General features: G+C 39.4%; 2 protein-coding genes across 3 annotated transcripts in view; both read right to left on the minus strand.

Moving 5' to 3' along the window:
* Positions 1-180: 180 nt before the first annotated feature.
* LOC142400991 (retinol dehydrogenase 8) lies at positions 181-6856 on the minus strand. Its single transcript, XM_075486227.1, has 6 exons — positions 6652-6856; positions 1831-1992; positions 1479-1658; positions 1310-1403; positions 645-828; positions 181-527 (listed from the first exon to the last, which is right to left on the minus strand). Exons 1-6 carry the CDS (start codon positions 6746-6748, stop codon positions 291-293), a joined length of 954 nt encoding a protein of 317 aa, XP_075342342.1. The 5' UTR covers positions 6749-6856; the 3' UTR covers positions 181-290.
* Positions 6857-7032: 176 nt separating this feature from the next.
* Positions 7033-19688, minus strand: part of scinla (scinderin like a) — a 56881-nt gene continuing 44225 nt past the window's right edge. Inside the window, exons 2-18 of one of the 2 annotated variants that reach the window (XM_075484907.1) lie at positions 17214-17351; positions 16083-16272; positions 15822-15976; positions 14308-14469; positions 14030-14179; positions 13833-13919; positions 12600-12732; positions 12306-12394; positions 12002-12208; positions 11773-11906; positions 10997-11087; positions 8544-8714; positions 8273-8447; positions 8068-8183; positions 7855-7932; positions 7709-7769; positions 7033-7635 (exon numbers count right to left, since the gene is read on the minus strand). In XM_075484907.1, the coding sequence (XP_075341022.1) occupies positions 7466-7635; positions 7709-7769; positions 7855-7932; positions 8068-8183; positions 8273-8447; positions 8544-8714; positions 10997-11087; positions 11773-11906; positions 12002-12208; positions 12306-12394; positions 12600-12732; positions 13833-13919; positions 14030-14179; positions 14308-14469; positions 15822-15976; positions 16083-16260 (2157 nt within the window). In that variant the 5' untranslated portion in view covers positions 16261-16272; positions 17214-17351 and the 3' untranslated portion in view covers positions 7033-7465. Of the gene's footprint in view, positions 7636-7708; positions 7770-7854; positions 7933-8067; positions 8184-8272; positions 8448-8543; positions 8715-10996; positions 11088-11772; positions 11907-12001; positions 12209-12305; positions 12395-12599; positions 12733-13832; positions 13920-14029; positions 14180-14307; positions 14470-15821; positions 15977-16082; positions 16273-17213; positions 17374-19688 lie in introns of both variants that reach the window. The other variant, XM_075484906.1, reaches the window with a different exon arrangement.

The raw sequence follows: 19688 nt of genomic DNA on the forward strand, positions 1-19688 counted from the left end.
TTAACACAATTTGTCAGAGACATCTGATAAGCAAAATACTATGTACTATGGAATGATTTTTCAATTTCATGCTTGACTATGCTTAAAAAACACACAAACACAATGAGGCTGCATATAAATTATATGAATTGTGGTTTAAAACCTGTGGCAAACACATAAAAAAAGGGACCATTACCACTATTCAGGAATATCAATTTCTTTATTTCAGCATTTGATCACACAAGTCTTAAAGCTGAACAAAACAAAAGAAAAGAGGAATGATTTTTGGACTGTGCTTGCTAAGAAATCCCTCATTTGCTTTTCTCCTTTTCCAAGGTAAAGCTCTTTCGGCTTCTCCAGCGCAGCAGCTTGAGGAAGTTCAGGCTAGCATTGAAGACCTTGTCATGTTCGAAGACCATTTTGTAAAATGTGTCAATTGGAAGATCACCATTGGGGTCAGCATACTTGAGTGTGGTCATCGGGGTGTAAAGAGTGTTTGTCTGATGACGGAAAGGAGGATTCTCCATGGTGATGATCTTGTGGGTATGCTAAGAGGAAAAGTGCAAATATAAACCCTAGATGCAGATTCTTTAAGATCACTCTGTTGCAAGGAATTAATATCAAATGATGAGATTAGGTGTATTTGTGGTTGAACAATAGCATACCTCTGCTACATCCACAGCAGTTTGCCCAAGGGTTTCAAAGATTTGTTTGTAATTCTTCAGGTAGATGTTTGTGAACATATCAGCAGTCACTTTGTCAGCTTTGCTGAGATCAGTCTTCAAGCCCTCATCGTAAACCTTACGTTCAAACTCTGTTATCACCGGACCTGGCTCTATCAGGCTGATGCTGAGGAAGGATGAGAAGTGCAATGAAAATCATAATCATTTTACTCGCAGTACAAAAAGTGAAAAGCACTAAGAATTACTGACATGTAACGTGTATGAAATACATTCCAGTTATTCTAATCCTTATTGAAGCCATGCTGCTAAGCTTCGATATTCCCTAACTCATTGGTTCTGTGTTAGAACTTGCATAAAACTGTGCTGTTGTTACTTTTCATGACAATCTTTAACTAGCATTTTAATGGTGAGACAGTGATGGGTTGGTTGTGCAACATGACTGCACAGATGTTTCTGATATGGATAAGCCTGGTTTACGGGTATTTTCATGCAAGCAAAAATACTAGAGGGATGTTCTTTCTCTGACCCACAGCTTTGTTGGCACATTTGAACTATCACAGAAAAGCCTGTGCAAAATGAAATGGCCAAACATGTAAGTAGTTTCTGTGTTCTTTATAGACGGCAGTTTAAGGGAATCTGTATCTTACTTCAGATTAAACCTCAGGGCTTGTATTGCTAAGCTTTCACAAAAGCCTTCCACTGCGAACTTGGATGCTGCGTAGACGTCGTTAAATAATATTCCTAGAACAGAGAAGGAGACTATTAATACACTAAATAAGAAATGGTCTAATGATAATGAATAGCAGTTGTCCTCACCCTGAATACCCATAACGCTGCTGATGACCACAATATGGCCTCTCTTCCTCCTCTTCATGTCAGGCAGGATTTCTTTCAGTAATCGCACAAGTCCAAAGAAGTTGGTATCCATGACAGTTTTCATCTCATCAATAGACTGACATTCAATGGGCCCAATTAGGCCCATCCCAGCATTACTTACTGTAACAGAAAACCAAGAAGAGTCAGACATGTTATGAAAGCATGTGCTGCACAGTTGTTACAGACCAAGAACATATACACAAATACATAAATGATACATGATAAATACACCTGAGGAACCTTGTGTTTAAAACTTTTGTAAGACTGCTTTGAACCAAATTAGAATACTTACTGAGAATGTCCACCCTGCGATCAGGCAGGCTGTCCACGCAGGCTTTGATAGAATCCTCATCACACACATCCAGCAGTTTGATTTCTAAGGTCCTGCCCAGCGTCCGACCGGCCGCCTCAATCAGTGCCTCGCCTTTGCTAAGGTTCCGCATGGTTGCATAGACTTTAACAAAAAAAAGCAAGAAAAAATACATTATTTGAGGCAGTGCTGCCATTTATAACTCAAGTTTTGTAAAAGGTTTGAAGCTCTGTAAAATGTAAATAAAACATTTTGTACAGTATAGAACATAGAAAATATATCAAATGTTAAAAATGAGCCATCGTGCTACTTCATGAAGAGCATTTTTTTAATCTGGACTTTGATGGCAACAACATGTCTCAGAAAAGTTGGGACAGAACCATGTTACCCACTGTGTGGCATCCCCTCTTATTTTAACAACATCTTTCAAATGTCTGGGATTTGAGGGGACCAGCTGTTTTCCATATGCATTAAAGCACTACTATAAAATCAGAGATGCAAGCTTTTGAACTGAGTGCTGATAACAAGCCGGATAGTCCCTTGTACTGTTTATTTCAGAGGATGCAGCATCTGGGATTTCCAAATCAATTATTATAATTGATTACAATTCGTCTGATCACAGGACAGTTCTTCACTTTGCCTCAGTCCATTTTGGATTAACTCTTCCCAGAGAAGATGTCTCTGTTTCTGGATCATATCCACATATGACTTCTTTTTTGTACGATAGAGCTTTAATGTGCAATTGTGGATGGTACTGTGTTTATGGAGAGTCATTTTTGGAAGTATTCCTGAGCTCATGCAAAGTCAAAGTCAAATTTATTTATATAGCACATTTCATGTACAAAACAATTCAAAGCAACAGTCTAGAGTTAAAAGATATCGTGCAGATTTCATGCATAGACACATGAGAAAAGAAATGTTTTTAACCTTGATTTAAAAATGTCTACATTTGGAGAAAGTTTAATCTCCACTGGCAGGTAGTTCCACTTGTTTGCAGCATAACAGCTAAATTCTGCTTCTCCATGTTTAGTTTGGACTCTGAACTGGACTAGCTGACCTGAGTCCTTGGATCTTAGAGCTCTGCTGGCTTTATATTCTCTGAACATATCACAGATGCATTTTGGGCCTAAACCGTTCTGGGATTTGTAAACCATCCGCAGGCTTTTAAAATCTATTCTGTGACTGACTGGAAGCTAGTGTAAAGATTTTAAAACTGGTTTGATCTCTTAGTCCTGGTTAAAACTCTAGCAGCAGCATTCTGGATGATCTGCAGATTTTTAATGCTCTTTTTGGGAAGTCCAGTTAGAAGACTATTACAGTAATCGAGTCTACTGGAGATGAATGCATGGATGAGTTTCTCCTGGTCTTTTTGGGAGAGGAAACCTTTAATTCTGTTGATATTTCTGAGATGGTAAAAAGCTGCCTTGGTGACAGCTTTGATGTGGCTGCTGAAAGTCAGATCTGAGTCTATCAACACTCCAAGGTTACAAACATCAGTGATTGTCAAGATATTTACCAATGCTGACCCTCTTCTCTTTGCTCCCAAACAGAATGATCTCAGTTTTGTCTTCATTTAATTGTAGAAAATTCTCTCTCATCCAGGTGTTTATTTCTTCCAGACACTGACACAGTACGTCTGCTGGGCTGCAGTCGTCAGGTGACAGAGACACATAGAGTTGTGTATCGTCTGCATAACTGTGATAATTGATGTTAAAGTTCTGTAATATCGGACCCAGAGGGAGAATATACAAGTTAAACAGAAGTAGTACAAGAATTGACCCCTGGGGGACTCCACAAGTCATGGCCACTCGCTCAGATTCATAGCTGCCAATTGTAACAAAATAACTCTGGCCTTCTAAGTAGGACCTGAACCAGTTAAGGACCGCTCCAGAAAGTCCAACCCAGTTTTCCAGCCTGTGCAACAGGATTCTGTGATCTACAGTATCAAACTGAGGTCCAACAGAACCAGGACTGAAACATTACCAGAATCAGTATTCAACCTAATGTCGTTTAACACTTTGACCAGAGCTGTTTCAGTGCTGTGATGACGTCGGAAGCCTGATTGAAAGTTATCAAGACTTCCACTTTGCAGTGATTTTCATGACAGAATCATCACTGATTTTAATGCATGACCCTGAAGATCATTGGCACCCAAATTTTTGCCGTGTCCCTTGTGCACAGAAATGTCTCCAGATTCTTAGTCTTTTGATGATACTAAGTACTGCAGATGATGGAATATTTAAAGTCTTCACAATTTTAGATTGCTCCACAATTTGTAGATGATGTTTCTTGCAGATTACTGAACCTCCTGCCCCCGTCCTAAGAGTCTCTGCCTCTCGAAGGTGCTCTTTTTATTCCCAATCATGTTACAGACCTATTGTCAATTAACCAAATAAGTTGCATTATATTTTTCCAGCTGTTTATTTTGAGTAACACTTACTTTTCCAGCCTTTTCTAGCCCTGCTGCCATAAATAGTAAAATGTCCCACTTTCAACATTTGATATGTTTTCTATGTTCTATTGTGAATAAAATATTGATTTATCATATGTAATTGCATTCTGTTTTGATCTATTTCTCACACAGCATCGCAACTTGATTGGTAATGGGGTTTTATATAGCTGAGAGAAAAAGAAAAAGCTTCCATTTTTGTGATTTGATAAAAGTAACATTTTAACTAATCAGCCAATATTCAGTTTAAGTAATAAAATATTTTCTTACTTAGATGTTTAAAAGAAACTGAATGTAAATCTGGTCAAATGAGGGGTTACAAGCACAGGTTACAAGGGTTTTTCCATTGTTGTTTATCTATTTATTCTATCTATAAATGATCGTAACTCTAACATAATAACTGGTTCTAACACTGAATGAATCATCTCCAAAGAATCCAAAAGCCCTCATTACCTCTCAATTACCTAAAACCAGGGTGTTGTACAGCCATTTTTTACATGTTTTAGATAGTATATTATCTTTTGATGGTCAGTCAGAAGTAGATTGGTTGTGCAACATAACTGTACAGATGGCTCGGTAATGGATAAATCTAGGTTACAGGTATTTTCATGTTTGTGAAGATTTCTGCTTGACTATAACAAATAAATTAGTAATTCAATTGCAGTGCTGCAATCTTTTATATTCATCACTATGAAACTGGATTTAATCCTTCAAGTTTTGAGTGTCCTCTAAAACTTTGCATTGAGACTGTATAAAAATAGCTGAGATTCAAGTTGCAGCTTTAAGTCAGTATTCAGTCCAAAATAATTCAATATAAATTCTGTAATAATAGAAGAAAAAAAAGGAACGTAGTGTAGTAATGTAGTTTTTATTTAAATGGAGTGAAAGATTTTTAAACGGCAGCGAGTTGAACACACTTGAAGCTGTCTGCTGTGTCAGACCAAACTTTCCATTGGAGTTAGTGAGAGAATTTGAAAAGCTTCTCTCGCTTCAAGGCCCATAGCTGAAATTATGTAAATGTGAGCTCTTTAGTAGTCACATTGTGTCACACGGCGGTGAGGTCAAGTGGGTTTTTGTCCTGTCTCCATGTCTTGTCTTGTCATTTCCTGTTTTATTTTGAAAAAATAACTCTCCTCTCGTTTCAGCTCACTTGCCTTTCCTCATGGGTCTGATTGTCTGCTGAATGTTTCCACCTGTTCCCAGTCACCCTGTGTAAGAGCCTGCGTCTCTCTTTGTCTTGTGCCAGTGTGTCGTATTGGTTCTTGTCTGTCTGCATGCGTTCACTCTAGCCGTACCACAGTTAAGGCACAGCCTTGTTCACAGTTGTCATTTGGATTTTTCCGATTCCTCCTAGATACAGATTTTGAGTTGTAATTTTCATATATTAGTTTGGTTCAATCTAGTTAATGATATCGTAGCCTTTTGTTTCCTCCGTGTGGAGCGATTCTTTGTTTACTTAAACTTTTCATAGTCCAGTGCCTCCAGTTTTCAGGAGTGTTTTTCTGTTTTTATGCCCTTAGTCTGCTAGACCTTTGTAGCAGGACTGATTTTTAGTAACGTTTTACAGTGTTTTCCTCCTTTTAGTGGAACGATTATTATTTTAGTAATTGTTATAGCCATGCTTTTTGCATTTTTAGAAGAAGTGTATCTGAGATCATTTTATCGCCTGCATTGATTTCTCTGTCTCGGAGATTTGACCCTGTTCCCTTTAATGAAGAACCGTAATCCCTGCATCTGCGTCCTGAATTACAGCCGGGGCCTGACATATTGGCTGAAAGAAGACAAATTTTCCTACATTTTAAGGTACAATTGGATTCTGTTTGTTAAACTGTATGAAAGTTAGAGGAATTTGTTTGAAAATTTAGTTGAATATTAGAAAAAGCTGAAAATGAAAACTGCGAAAAACGTACGGAAGAATTAAGAATATGGAATAATAAAGGGAAACAGGAAAACAATAGCATTCTCACAAATAGAGTAGTGCTCCCAAGGCCTGATTATTTATTTCTAGTAAAGAGGGCTAAAGTGAAGAGCCCAGGCAGCAGCTCAAGGTAAAGTTGAAAGACAATGTGGGATGAAACATTTTAAAAGATACTACCATGCTCTCCTGAAAATTCTTTCTCCACTCTTTTCAGTAAAAATACAACTTATGCATCATAACATTTTTTTTCTCCCCTCCCAATATGAAATATATGCAAAACAGAAACTTTGAACATTGATCTCTTTTGAAATGATCCTGACATTATTTTTTTAATTTCCCCACTGCGGGATGAATAAAGTATTTTTCAATTCTATTCTATTATTAGTTACAGAAAAGCAGCTGTCAACCACAGCAGGTTAAACGTTTAGAAATTTACCCATGAATCTCTTCTTCTCATCTCCTGCTATGCGGGTCGCCAGAGCAAGGCCAATCCCAGAGGAGCAGCCAGTGATGAGTACCACTTTCTGGTTCATTGTGCCCGGTTAGTGTTTGTCTTGCAGCAACAGCAGCATAAAATGAAAGCGAACAAAAGAAGCGAGGTAAAAGGCGACGTGAGGCACTCTTAAAGCCCACTCCTTAATCCTCAAACCTGCAACTCAGCAGAACCCTTGTGCGCATGGTCTGGAGATTATCATCAAGCGTGGCCTACACATGGGGCTGCCGCATATGAAGGATTTAGGCTAGTGATAACAAGTCTATTGTTGCAGTGAACTGAAGATGTGGAAAACATAAAAGACTTGACTGCAAAAGCACAGGATCAGAGAATTATGTTTTTATTGAAATTCAGTATCAGAATTTTTCATTACGATCTATTATGTAAATAGCATACTTTTGTCAAATTTAAAGCGACAAAAACATGATTTTATCATTTTTATTTGAATACCATCACCTCATCTCTGAAACATGTAAATTGTAACTTTTCGAAGATCACGTGTAACTTAGAAGGCAATGCATTGCATATTTTTCCGTGTATGGTAGAAACCTGTAAATTTATTGTTGTAACCAAATCAATTCATGAAACCAAGCAACAACAACAAAAAAAAAAATTCAAGAACATTTCTCAGCAGCAGTTGCTGCCCTACATATGTAAAGGTCTGAAATTCTAAGCTCACAATATTTTGATTATGCTTTAAGTTCAACAATATATGAAACAAATGTTTCATAGAGGCTATTTCTTTGTCTTTTTTCAACTAATACTTTTTGGTATAGGCTTGCATGCATTTCAAAAGATCTTTCTCCCACAACTTGGGGTCCCAAGCATGGAACCAGCCAGCGAAGGAGGGTGGCTCCTGCCCTTGCTTGATGGTGGTGATTGGGATACCACGACGGCCAGAGGGATCTGAAGTCACGTAGTCTTGGGCTAAAAGGAAGACAAGGATACATTTCTGAACTGAAGTTTGTTCTATAATTTATACTTTTGCTGTTTATTTTACCAATCTTGGGTGCTCCTGTTTTCTCTGCCATATTAGCATCCTTTCCAATCCAAACAAAGATCTGGGGGATAAAAAAAATAAAACCAGTTTAGAGGTAGAAAGGGGATTTATATGACCCATGATATTCATCATAATTGGTGGCATACCTGATCCCAAGTGTCCAGAATCATGACATCATCAGTGGCCAGATCAATCTGCGAGAAGTCGCCAGGCACCTCTTCTGCCTAAATATTGAGTAAAACTTGCTTATGGGTACATATAAAATCTAAATATATAACAATATGATTGTTCACATCCAAAATAAGATAAATAAGAACGTTATTCTATCAATCAAAATTGATGGAAACTTGAAAACTCACTATCAGCCTGCCGGTCTTGTTTGAGCAGCCAAACAGCCTTGGAGGTCTGCCCATTTTCTGCAGGGACTTGGAGGTCTGGTAGTCTTTCTTCCCTCCCAGTGCTGCCCAGAAACCAGCTGGCAACATAGAGATAACAATAGTTTTTCCCAGAAAATGTTATACACTACCATCTTGTAGTAATCAATACTTTGTTTTTGTCACTGACCTGGCTCCTTAGTCTCATCCACCTCAGTGGCAGTTCCACCCAGAAGGCTGGAAACATACTTAGCTGCAGCTATCTCATCTGGACTTGCTCCTTTTCCCTCCCACATGAACAGGGAATTAGGGGACTTCAGCACAAAGACATCGTTGGTGTTCAGAGAGGAGGCTGTGGGTACCACCTGGACGAGTAACACACAAAGTGAGGGGGAAATTGGGTCTACTGTTCATTTAATAGCGTCTGTTTATGTGGGCTGAGTGTAACCAACAAAGCTGACCTCAACGGCTCTTGTGGCTTTGGTGGAGCTCTGTCGAATGTGGAAGAGACGTGAGCTGCTGGGCTTGCTGTCGCCACTCTTTCGAGATGTCCCACCCAGGTGGACAACCAAAGGCCTGTCCTTAAACAAGCTCACCAGATGAGGCGGCTCTTGGCCCTGAGTGACCCGAACCTGCAGAGAGACAGCAGTAACTCACCCTGTATGTTTACTCAAGTTATGTGTGCTGTAGCTGTAAAGTGTAACTTTGAATGCTAGAAAAAACTTAGCAGCACAGTTTGTAACCCTACCGAAGCTTGACTGTTGTTCAGTTTTTTGGATAAAAACCTCTTCTGAATGTAAATGTAAAGAAACAGTAAAACATTTCAGGAATACTCTTATTTGCTTTTCTGTTGAGCATTAAGAAGACTGTGATAAGTCTCACAATCAATTCATAAGGCTATTTATTCAGATAAAATGTGCTCCTCTCTCAGCAGACAGATCTCCTTGTGTACTCTTTGTCGTGTCTAAGTGAACTGCTGCTCTACTATGCAAGATATTTAATCTTGTTGCATGAGTATAACTACAATGTCCATCCATCCATTGTCATCTGCTTATCCAAGGTTGGGTAACAGGTTCAGGAAAAAAACAGACATCCCTCTCCCCAGCAACACTCTCCAGCTGCTCCTGGGGAATCCTGCGGCGTTCCCAGCCAGAAGGGGCATATAATCCCTCCAGTGAGTCCTGGGTCTGCCCTGGGGCCTCCTCCCAGTAGGACGTGCCTGGAAAACCTCCAAAGGGAGGCAACCAGGAGGCATCCTAACCAGATGCAAAAACCATCTCAGCTGATTCTTTTCAATGTGGAGGAGCAGTGGCTCTACTCCGAGTTCCTTCCGGAGGGCCGGGCTGAATCCAGCCACTCTCCAAAAGAAACCCATTTCAGCCGCTTGTATCTACAATCTCGTTCTTTTAGTCACTACCCAGATTTTGTGACCATAGGTGTGGGTTGGAACAAAGATGGACCAGTTAATTGAAAGCTTTGCCTTCTGGTTCAGCTCCCTCTTTACCACAACGGACCGGAACAGCTCCCTCATTACAACTGACAAAGCCCCAATCCATCTGTCCATCTCTCACTCCAACCTTCCATTACTCATGAACAATATACCCAGATACCTAAGCTCCTTCGTCTGAGGCAGGAATTCATCCCTAACATGTGAACATTCCACCTTTTTCCAATTGAGAATCATGGCCTCAGATTTGGAAAAGCTGACTTTTATCTCAGCCACTTTACACTCAGCTGCGAACCACTCCAGTGCACGCTGAAGGTCTTGGCTTGAAGAACCCAACAGAGCCACACCATCCGCAAAAAGCAGAGATTCGACCCTGAGGTTCCCAAACTAGACGCCCTCCTCTCCATTACTACACCTTGAGATCCTGTCCATTAAAATCACAAACAGGATCCGTGACCAGGGGCAGCCTTGGCGGAGTTCAACAGGCATTGTAAACAAGTTCGACTTAATGTCAAGAATGAGGACACAGCTCTTGCTTTTGTTATAGGGCACCAGATAGCTTGTAAAAGCGACTCCGGTACCCCATACTCCCTCAGCACCCCCCCACAGAATCCCTCGGGGAACATGGTCGTAAGCCTTTTCCAAGTCTACAAAACACATGTAGACAGGATGGTCAAACTCCCTCAGTATACCCTCAGTAACTTTGCAAGGGAATAGATCTGGTCCACTGTTCCATGACCTGGGCAAAAACCACACTCTTTCCAATACCCTGGAGTAAACCTTCCCGGGGAGACTGAGTAATGTGGTCCCCTGTAGTTGGTCCTGCAGCCCTTTTAGCCACTGCTACCTGCCAGCTGCTTCAGGTTACCCATGGGACCACCAAACCCTAAAGATTGCCTTCTTTAGCTTGACGGCTTCCCTCACCGCTGACATCCACCAGCGGGTTGTTCGGCTGCTGCTCCATGTAATAAAATATGGCCTTGAAATAATGTTTTATTTCCTTTTAAAGCCACTAACAGGTTACCTGACTCCCGCCCTCTGGTATTCGCATACCATCTGGGACGAGCCCACAACCGACATGATTTCAAATGGGGCTATTTTTTCTAAAACTCGTACATGTGATTGGATGAAGAATCTGTCCATCATCTTGACTGACACGCCACTGCAGCCACTCCCAATGACTCAACCTGTGACGTAGCTCAGAGCTTACCTGACTCCTGCCCTCTGGAGCATGAATATGGGCGGCCATAACGCCGCCCATTCATCCAAAGTCCCACCCAGCGATTAATGATTGGCTCTGATTATTTTCTAATCGGACGAAACACATATGACTCCCAGGCTCCTCAGATGGTTGTGTGAGGAAAGGGAACGCCCCCGCGTGTAGTTGGTGAACGCAGCCAGATGACGTGAGTGAGGTTAACTAACAGGCTCCATGAAAATAAAATTGGAGTAATATTATTATCTCACCTGCGTAGCAATTCCTCCCATGGAATCATCCAGGTTGACAGTGAGGAAAGCTGAAGCAGCAAGCTCATCCTGAGTACACTTCTGCCCCTGCCTGCAGTGAATCCACAGTGATAGTAATGTTAATATTGTATATGTATATATACAGATATATATATATATATATATATATATATATATCTGTATATATACAGATATATATATATATCTGTATATATACATATAGAGAGAAAGAGAGAGAGTGGTGATTAATAGCGTAAATTGTCTACAAGGAGTTATTTCTGCTAAATGAAGCAGTGATACCTTTGAGACCAAGGTTATGTTTCCTTTTTCAACAGAAGAACATCTGTTAACATTTTCCAGAATAAATGATCAAATAATTTCCTCTTTTGTGGGTTTTTAAAGTTCACATCCATTATTCTATTAATCTATTAGCAGTATATTAAAGAGATCAGAAGTTTGCTTGTCCCCATATGTCAAAAGCCAACAAATGGTCAAACGCTACATTACAAACTTTTTCACGTGTGAATGGTATGATAAATCTTTTATCACACAGGTTGTATGCTCTTGTAACACTAATCATGTACTTTAACCAATTACAAGTCTAAAAGCTAGTTTTTAAGCTAAAAGCATAAAGAAATTATTTTTTAATACTCTGCCTATGGAGCAGATTCCTAAATTGGGATAGAGAAATGGATCTGAATGGGGGCCCATAGTGACTCTTTTGCTTAGGGCCACCTCATAGAAAAATCTGGCCATGCTGAACAAGTTGCACCCACCAAGTGTAGATGATATGCTTCTGTCTGCCTCCATCATTGTAGGAGTACAGCACCAGGTAACAGTCTCCTCCATAGAAATGTCCATAACTGGATGGGTCCACAGGTGCTTTATCACTTCCCTCCACGCGCCAGATCTACACCCACCATCATGACATGAACACATTGATAGTAAAAAAAAAAAATAGAATAAAAAAAAATAGCATGATTGTAGACAAGCAAATTACTTTACCTGGACTTTTCCAGAGCCATCATCCACCATGCCGTGCTGAGCAGCCATGACATTGTTGCTGTGGAGTTTGGAGGAGTCAAAGGGAATCTGCTCCACCTTGGCAATGCGGCCCACAGTGTATGTCTGGCCTGTAGCCTCTCCCTCCAACCATTTGAAAAAGAACTGCTTAAACAAGGTAGTCTCACCTCCTGCTGGAAACACCTGGACCTGTCAATGGCAGAAACACATAAGAGGAAGTAAATGGGAAGAGGTGATAAGAGGAGCAGAGTTCTAGCCACAGGCTTTCATGGCATGAACATGTTACCTGTGTTTTTGGGGAGTAATTGTGATCTTTGATGAACTTGTGTGCAACGGTCAGTGCTGCTTTACGCTCATCTGTGTTTGCGTTCCGCCCTGCAGTATGGGGTGTGATGAGTGGTCAGAGATGACAAATTTGGAAAAATCTTTGAATGAGTCATTAATTCTCAAATAGAGAGGAACCACAGAGTGTTGACTAACAATTTGTTGCTATGAACAAGCTGAGCATTAACAAACATATTAAACAAAGTTCATATAAAGAGCAAGAGGTTGCAATAAGGAAGAGTTTAAAGTCTTATACCTTTCCAGACAAATATGTTATTATCGACTCCATTGTCCAAGATGTAGCATTCATTCTGAGAGAGTATGTCTTGTTTGAATGGGTTTTTATCAGCCACCAAAGTTGTCTTCATAGAGCCAGCAGCATCAGAAATCTAGAAAAAAATCAAAAACAATTCCTTATCCAAATATTTTTTAATACTCTTTTCAGCTTGGGCTCCATATATAAGTCACCAATCAAACTACAGCAAATTTGTGGCACTGAGCATTAAGACCTCCATACAAAAGTAGAGATTTCCTTGAGTTGCATGTTAACAATGATGCAGTATACAGATGACACTCAAGTGGACTTGTTCTACTCATCAGAGACTTATTCAAGTTGACATATTTCCATTTTTCAGCTAAATGTAGCTATGTCTTGAGTTTCCAGCAGAACATTGCTTACTAAGAAGTAGTTTGGTTGTGGGGAACGTTACATTATAGCTTCAAGGAGCTTTTGGACCACAGCTACCCTTTCATAGTTCTCAGTACTTTTACTGAACCGCAGCAACAGTGGCTGATAGAAGTTAATAGAACTTTCTCTTCAGGGTCTTTTTAAGCTGCTACCTCTGTGTAAGAGCTTTCCTAACATGAGTTTTTCATTGACTGGTTGAACAAAAGAACACAGCTCGGTGACCAAATATTACTAAAAGTTTATTAACATTGACAAAGCATAATCCATATAAACAACAAATAGCCTCAAAAATAATTAAACTAAACACTGTGGAACTGACCAAAACTGAGGTCTGAGTTTAACTCAGAAAAATTCCGAGGTAATTTTGGTTCATCATACATCAAGTGGCTGGCTCTCAATTCACAGGTTCCTATTTCCTATATTCTCCCTCAGGTAGTCAAATGGATCAATTAAGGTCAACAAACCCCTGGGAGTTCTAAGGGGGAAAGTGGATTGTGTTCTGTGGAAACTAAATCATGATTAGGAAGACCAAAATTAAAAAAGCCATCAAATGGCAGAAAGATAGAAAAACTGTTTCATTAAAGACAGAGAATTTGCTAAGAAAAAAAAAACCAAAAACCCAGAATGCAACAGGATCATGGATTTAAGTATACCTTGAACATCTAAAAGATCTAAGAGGAAAAGAGGACCAAGGAATGCTGGCTAATAAAGACTTTCCTCCACCTGGCCTGAAATTCATTTGAGACCTTTTTCAAGAGATTCAGCCACTCACTCTGAACCTTACTGTGTGTGTATATTTACCAAATAGAGAGACGCCTGGTTTTTCTTTGTCTTTTCAGCAGCTACATCACAGCTTCCTGGTGGGAGCTGTGGCAAGGGTCCAAGTTCCTAAAAATAAACAAAATATTGTTTTTTACATCCTTTTCTAACAAGCTGCATTAATAACCACCATAGATGTTGACATTTTCTAATTAAAAGTTGGAGAAAAAAAAGCTCACTTTAATGACAGCCTCTGGCTCAGCACCCTCTTCAATCATGTGTACTGTGGAGCGTGCATTTCGCTCATTGTCACGGATATCGTTGGCCACCTGAGTGGTTTTGAGGCGTTCATAGCGATTGCTGTCGCTGCCAGACCAGTGGTAGATGTCCTATTGTTTCATCGAGCGGAGCCAGGGAAAAGTAGAGAGAAATAAAGTTGTGGTGATGCACTGCAAAATGTGAAGCCTGTCTCTTTTTAAATGAAAGATTTCTTGGCATCTATTTTTATTTTGGTTACCTTTCCCAGGTCAATGATGAAACAGTCTCCTTTGTTGAAGCTTCTCCAGGACATGTCCACTTCTGTGGCTCTGACCATCCGACGGCCTTTGACATGCAGCAGGCGCTTCACATTCATGTCATTGGTCACCACATGCAGGAAGCCAGACGCGACCCCACCTTTCTGTAAAAAAAACATCTTCATGATTATACAAGTATTTACATGTAAAAGGATAGCCATTTAATCAAAAGTAGAGGAGCATAGAATGCAAACAAGTTCTAAACAATCTCTTTACCAATTTAATTCTGTTAAACAATTCAAGATCTGCTTATGTTTAAAGCTCACACTTGCCACGCCCACAACTCTTTAAACAGGATTTCTTTGTGGTTTCTTGCAGCTTTTATGTTTCTCTTAACCATTGAAGCCTTGTCACCACCACGTTGACAGGTAACCAATCATGATTCTAGGAAGTCAACGCCTTTGTCCACATGATAGTCTAATAACTGACAGCTGTAAAACCACAACTTTCCATGGCATCTGTACTCTATGAAAACTTCTTTTGTATGGATTTAACGAAAGAGAAACTTGACAATCAAATCAAATAAATCTAATTAAATAGTCCATTGTTTTCCTTTGGATAGTTTAGCTAAATTTTGCTCAGTTTTCTATGCCATTGTTGAGAACCTAATACTATCAAGTGGGAGCTTTAAGGAAGATCTCAAAGAGTTGCAATGAGATCTGCTGCATAATGGCTGAATGCTTCCTATTTAGTTAAAATGCTGTTAATCCAACCTCTAGAGGCTATTTCCACCACGTCACAAAGCAAAATCAATTCAAACAAGTTTTATGAACACAGCAATGACTTCAGTGGACTTCTTAACAAATCTGAATTTACCAGAACATATTTTGGGGTGGGTTGGAACAGAATTTTTACAGCATAAATGTGCAACTCACAAATCTAGAAATATTATGTGATGAATCATGGCAACATGGAGCAGAATAAGAAAAGTATGAAAATGCTGATTATATCAAAGTACTCAGTGTAAGTACACTGGTAAAACCATTTAAGTATAATGGGAGCTGAATACTGGATTACAAGATCATGTGAAAAATCTTGAATTCTTTGAAACTGACTCAGTGGTTTTTATGGCAAAAAAAAGAACAAGTCAATGACATCTGCAGTCATTTGGTGTTTTGGCATTCAGAGAGCATATTTCTGCTTGCCTTGTTTGCTCTTTCAAACTTTCCATGGCAACCCTCCACGGAAAAGCTGAGGAAGCAACCCACCACAGCTCCCAGAATAGCTCTAGAAGCTCTGCTTCCCATATAAACACAATACTTAAACAACCCCTCTACTTTCGGCTCGATGATTACTTTCATTGATGACTTTCATTCTCCTGCTCAAAATAGGATTTTGTTGTTTATTATCAAGAAATGAATTAATCTCTCTTGGTCACAATATCATAACTTTTAAATTTGTGCAAATATATTTTAGAATTGATTCTTTTTCCCCCATGAGAACAGGAATATTTCACCTTGTACTTGATACCAGACTTGAAGTAACCCAGAAAGGTGATTGACTCTTGGTTTTGAAACTCATTAAACTGTATTGCAGCTCCTCTCAGGTGGTCATCCAGCTGAGTTATGAAAATGGCAGCAGCCCCACTCTCATCCTTGGAGGCTTCATCGCCTGCAGTGCAACAGATAACCGGAAAAAAGGAAAAAAAAAGTGAGTCCCCATGGAATACAAGAGTATTCTACAGTACACAAAATAGGAGGATGTAAATTTGTTTTACCAATCCATGAATGCACATTGTAAGAAGGAGCTGGGGTGGTATAGAGCACTATGTATGCATCTCCGGTGTAAAAGTCTCCATAGAGTGTAGTAGGGACTGGTTTCAGATCCATTTTCTCCACCCGCCATATCTGCAGACCAGGCTTCTTCCCTGCTGTCTGGAACTCTTTGTGTACCATTGTGATCAAAGTCTGAGAGGACAAATACACAAATTAACATATAGTCTCTCATGTCACAGCAAGTACAATAACTATCATTTATATACAGGGCTTTATCGTTCGATAAAATCAGTTGATGGATTGATATCTTGACAGGCAGTCTTTCACTTTGACAGCCTATATTTCATTCACTTTCTTCCTGCAGCTTATCAAAAGACATAATTTGCTGGCTCTCTATATCTTATATGATCATTACCTGACTGGCTTTAATTTTAGAGGTTTAATCATTATTCAGTGATGAAAACTGCTGAAACTATGCTGGTTTGGCATCTGCCACTGAAACTTTTTGACTTGATAATGTTGGTGTGATCCCCACTTTTTCCCTCCACGTGATACAGCTGCTAGTTCTGCACCTCAGAAAGCATTTAAAAGTAAACCCAAAAGGTAAACTACACTTTCATTAAAAGTGAGACCTACTCATGGAGAAAATTATTCGATATACCAAGGTGTGTCTACTCCACTTACTGCCAAACACTGCAAAGTGTCAGTGTGGTATTTTGGAAATTAAGAGTCACTCCCCACAGGAAAAGACAAGACTGTGCAACTAATTGTTTACAGGCTTCAATGTAATAATAGCATCACAGTGGAAAAACACAAGAGCGCTGTCACACCCAGCAGCAGTAGTTATCATCTCTGAGCATCATGCAGGAAGCACTGCTTATCTTTATAAGTAAGTTTATAAATGCATTCTTTCTTCTTCTTAAATACAACTTTTAAAAAAGAAAAAAAACAATCAAAGCTCTATTTTGTGTAGACTGTTGTGAAATCCGGAAAAGCTTGCGTCAATGCATGACAGCTTTGCTGGCACTTGTTGCCGTTTTATAAATGCAGTCAGAACGGCAGCACTGTTTTGGAAACACTATTTTTCTTATAGAAAATATTAAACCGACAGGATAGAAGATTTTTTTCATTACCTGTGAGGACAGAAGTCAGATGCTGGGAAGCTGCACTGCTGTTTCTTCCAGGTTTCCACACAGGCTGTCTGCTCTCAGCTTTATAAACAGGTCAGACCTCTGCCTTCACACAGAGGCGTGTTTCCGATCCAGTCCAGCCTGCAAAGGTCACAAATCCTCCCTCAAGCAGCAAAGATTTGTAAACAGATAGTTATACATATGAAGTTAGTTAAAACCAATTTTGAGGAACTTGCACATTACATAATTTACATTTCATGCTTCTGTGTACATGTTACACTTTTTACAGTGCAGTTTTTATTTGGCAAGATTTCACAGACATTGTGAAAAAAAACTTTTTTAGCCATTTTATCATCTAAACTTTCAGCGTAACAGCAGTAGATGGTATGAGTATTTTTCTAAAATATGCAAAGCTTTCATGTCTACATTCTCTGCAAGCAGCTATTCAAAATGACAAACAGTTGATAAAATTGATATAACTGGTGTATAAGAGTTATCTGCACAAGCATGTTATATATTTATAATATAATATATCTATATTTTCTTTTTCATCATGTAATCCACAGTGCTTTGGGTGAAAACAAATGAAACAGTTGAGTTTGAAAACTGATGCAGATAAATCTGATAAATGATTATATTGTTCTGAATATATTACAAAACCAAAGTGCTTCATAAGAAAAATGGAACATTGGTTGGATGTAACCATTAAAGGGAATGCTTAAGACATTTATGACTCAGAATTTCTGTAATAATGAAAAAATGTGGGCTCATCTGCTTCTATAGTAGAGGATCTGTGAAAGCCAGAACAGCTGCCCATCTCTTGGAAGTCTTTGTACACCCCACAATTAACCCCTCCCTCTTCTCTGTTTGCACAGATGATTTTTGGCAATTGCCTTCTTGTTGTTTGAGCCCTGCAGTTGTGATTGTCTGGCATTGGCCTGTCAGCAGCTTGAGGTTGTGGTCGCGTTGACGCCCATGTGGCAGCTTGACAGAGAACGAAGGCACAAATCCTTCCTCTGAGCTCCGGCAGTCGCCTCAGGTCAGGGCTGGCTCCATCACTCCCACTATCAGAGCTGCATCAGCACATTCTGCCTCATTGTGCAGAGTACACACAACCCAGTCCCAATCTCAGACATACCACCTCCCTGCCACAAGACCAAACACATACACAATGCCAGCAAAATGACTCAGCACAAAATTGTTCAACTGCAGGCTACCTGTTCTAACTTGCGTGAGATAAAACATCCCTGCAATACATGTTACTATTCGGGTTATGGGGCTGTTATCATAATCAGCAGGGTTTCATACAAAAGCACAGATTGCCCCAAGCAGTATTTTACCTTAGCATATGGGGCTGTCTGATAAAAGGGATTCTCTCTGGTTAAATGTGAGAAACATACAAATGTGAGTCAAAATTCCCTGCAGATGCCTCTCAATTTTAATTTCCTGCTACAGCTCTTGTTCATGTAAAAGAGCTTTTGCAGCTGGTAAAAGATCAGAGCTGCTTATAAAGTGTCTGTCACTTCCAGCAAGAATCTGAGGTTTCCTGGACATAGTTCAAGGAAAAGCTTCACATTTTATGGAATTAGATTAATTTACTTTCCCTCAAGACTCAATAAGACCAACTTGAGTTACGTGTTCCGTGTTGTGGCTTTAGCAATACAACATGGAAATTTAACAGTGGTATCAATTGTCACATCTCAGCCCAGGTTTGCTCAAGAGCTAACAATAATTATGTTTTTTCTATCAAGGATACTTGCAGATTAAAAAAAGAAAACACACACACATACACGTGCATAAAAATTAGAACTGTCAGTGCAGTGACTGAAGTGCAACTTCGGGGTTATTAAAAAGAGAAATAAAGCAAGTCAGTAAGTTTGCTTTCATATTACATTTAGATGAACTCTGCTACGCAATATTTCTAGATAATGTGCAAACCTCATAAACCCCAGTATAACACCCTGCCTTTCATTTAGCAAGGTTTACTTTAGATGTATATAGGATTTATAGTGGATTCAAGGAGGGAGAGCAATAACCTGACATGAATACTGCATAATGCTGCAAAGGAAGAGGAATTTGAGTTTACCTTATGAGTATAGTTGAAAGGCAGGTCAGGGGAGTATGAAGGCTATTGTTGTAGCAACGTGGTGGAAATATATGCGTATATCTACACATATATATAGATATGTGTGAATGTATTCTGACTGCATCAAACAATGTTAGGAATAATTATAAGGAATTTGTAAATGAGGAATTTTACCCAGTTAACTGTGTATTTTCTGTAGTTTTTGAGCTTTCATGAGTTACAAGAGTAAGAACTGTTTTTGGTCACAAAGAGCAAATAATTTAGCATTCATCTGCAGAAACCACAGTGTAATCATACACTTCACAGATTGTGACCATTAGAAAATGGCTCTGCTATCACCTTAAAACTGAAACAACAAAAAAATAACTTATTTTGTACCAGAATGTTTGAAA

Source organism: Odontesthes bonariensis, chromosome 15 (genome assembly GCF_027942865.1).
Source record: "Odontesthes bonariensis isolate fOdoBon6 chromosome 15, fOdoBon6.hap1, whole genome shotgun sequence".
In the NCBI taxonomy this organism is placed as follows: Eukaryota; Metazoa; Chordata; class Actinopteri; order Atheriniformes; family Atherinopsidae; genus Odontesthes; species Odontesthes bonariensis.

Coding starts and splice junctions, on each gene's coding strand:
- LOC142400991 (XM_075486227.1), bottom strand. CDS start 6,748: ATGAACCAGAAAGTGGTACTCATCACTGGCTGCTCCTCTGGGATTGGC. Junction 1,404..1,478: donor CAGCGTTATGGGTATTCAGG/GTGAGGACAACT, acceptor TCTCTGTTCTAG/GAATATTATTTAACGACGTC. Junction 829..1,309: donor GCCCTGAGGTTTAATCTGAA/GTAAGATACAGA, acceptor ATCCTTCCTCAG/CATCAGCCTGATAGAGCCAG.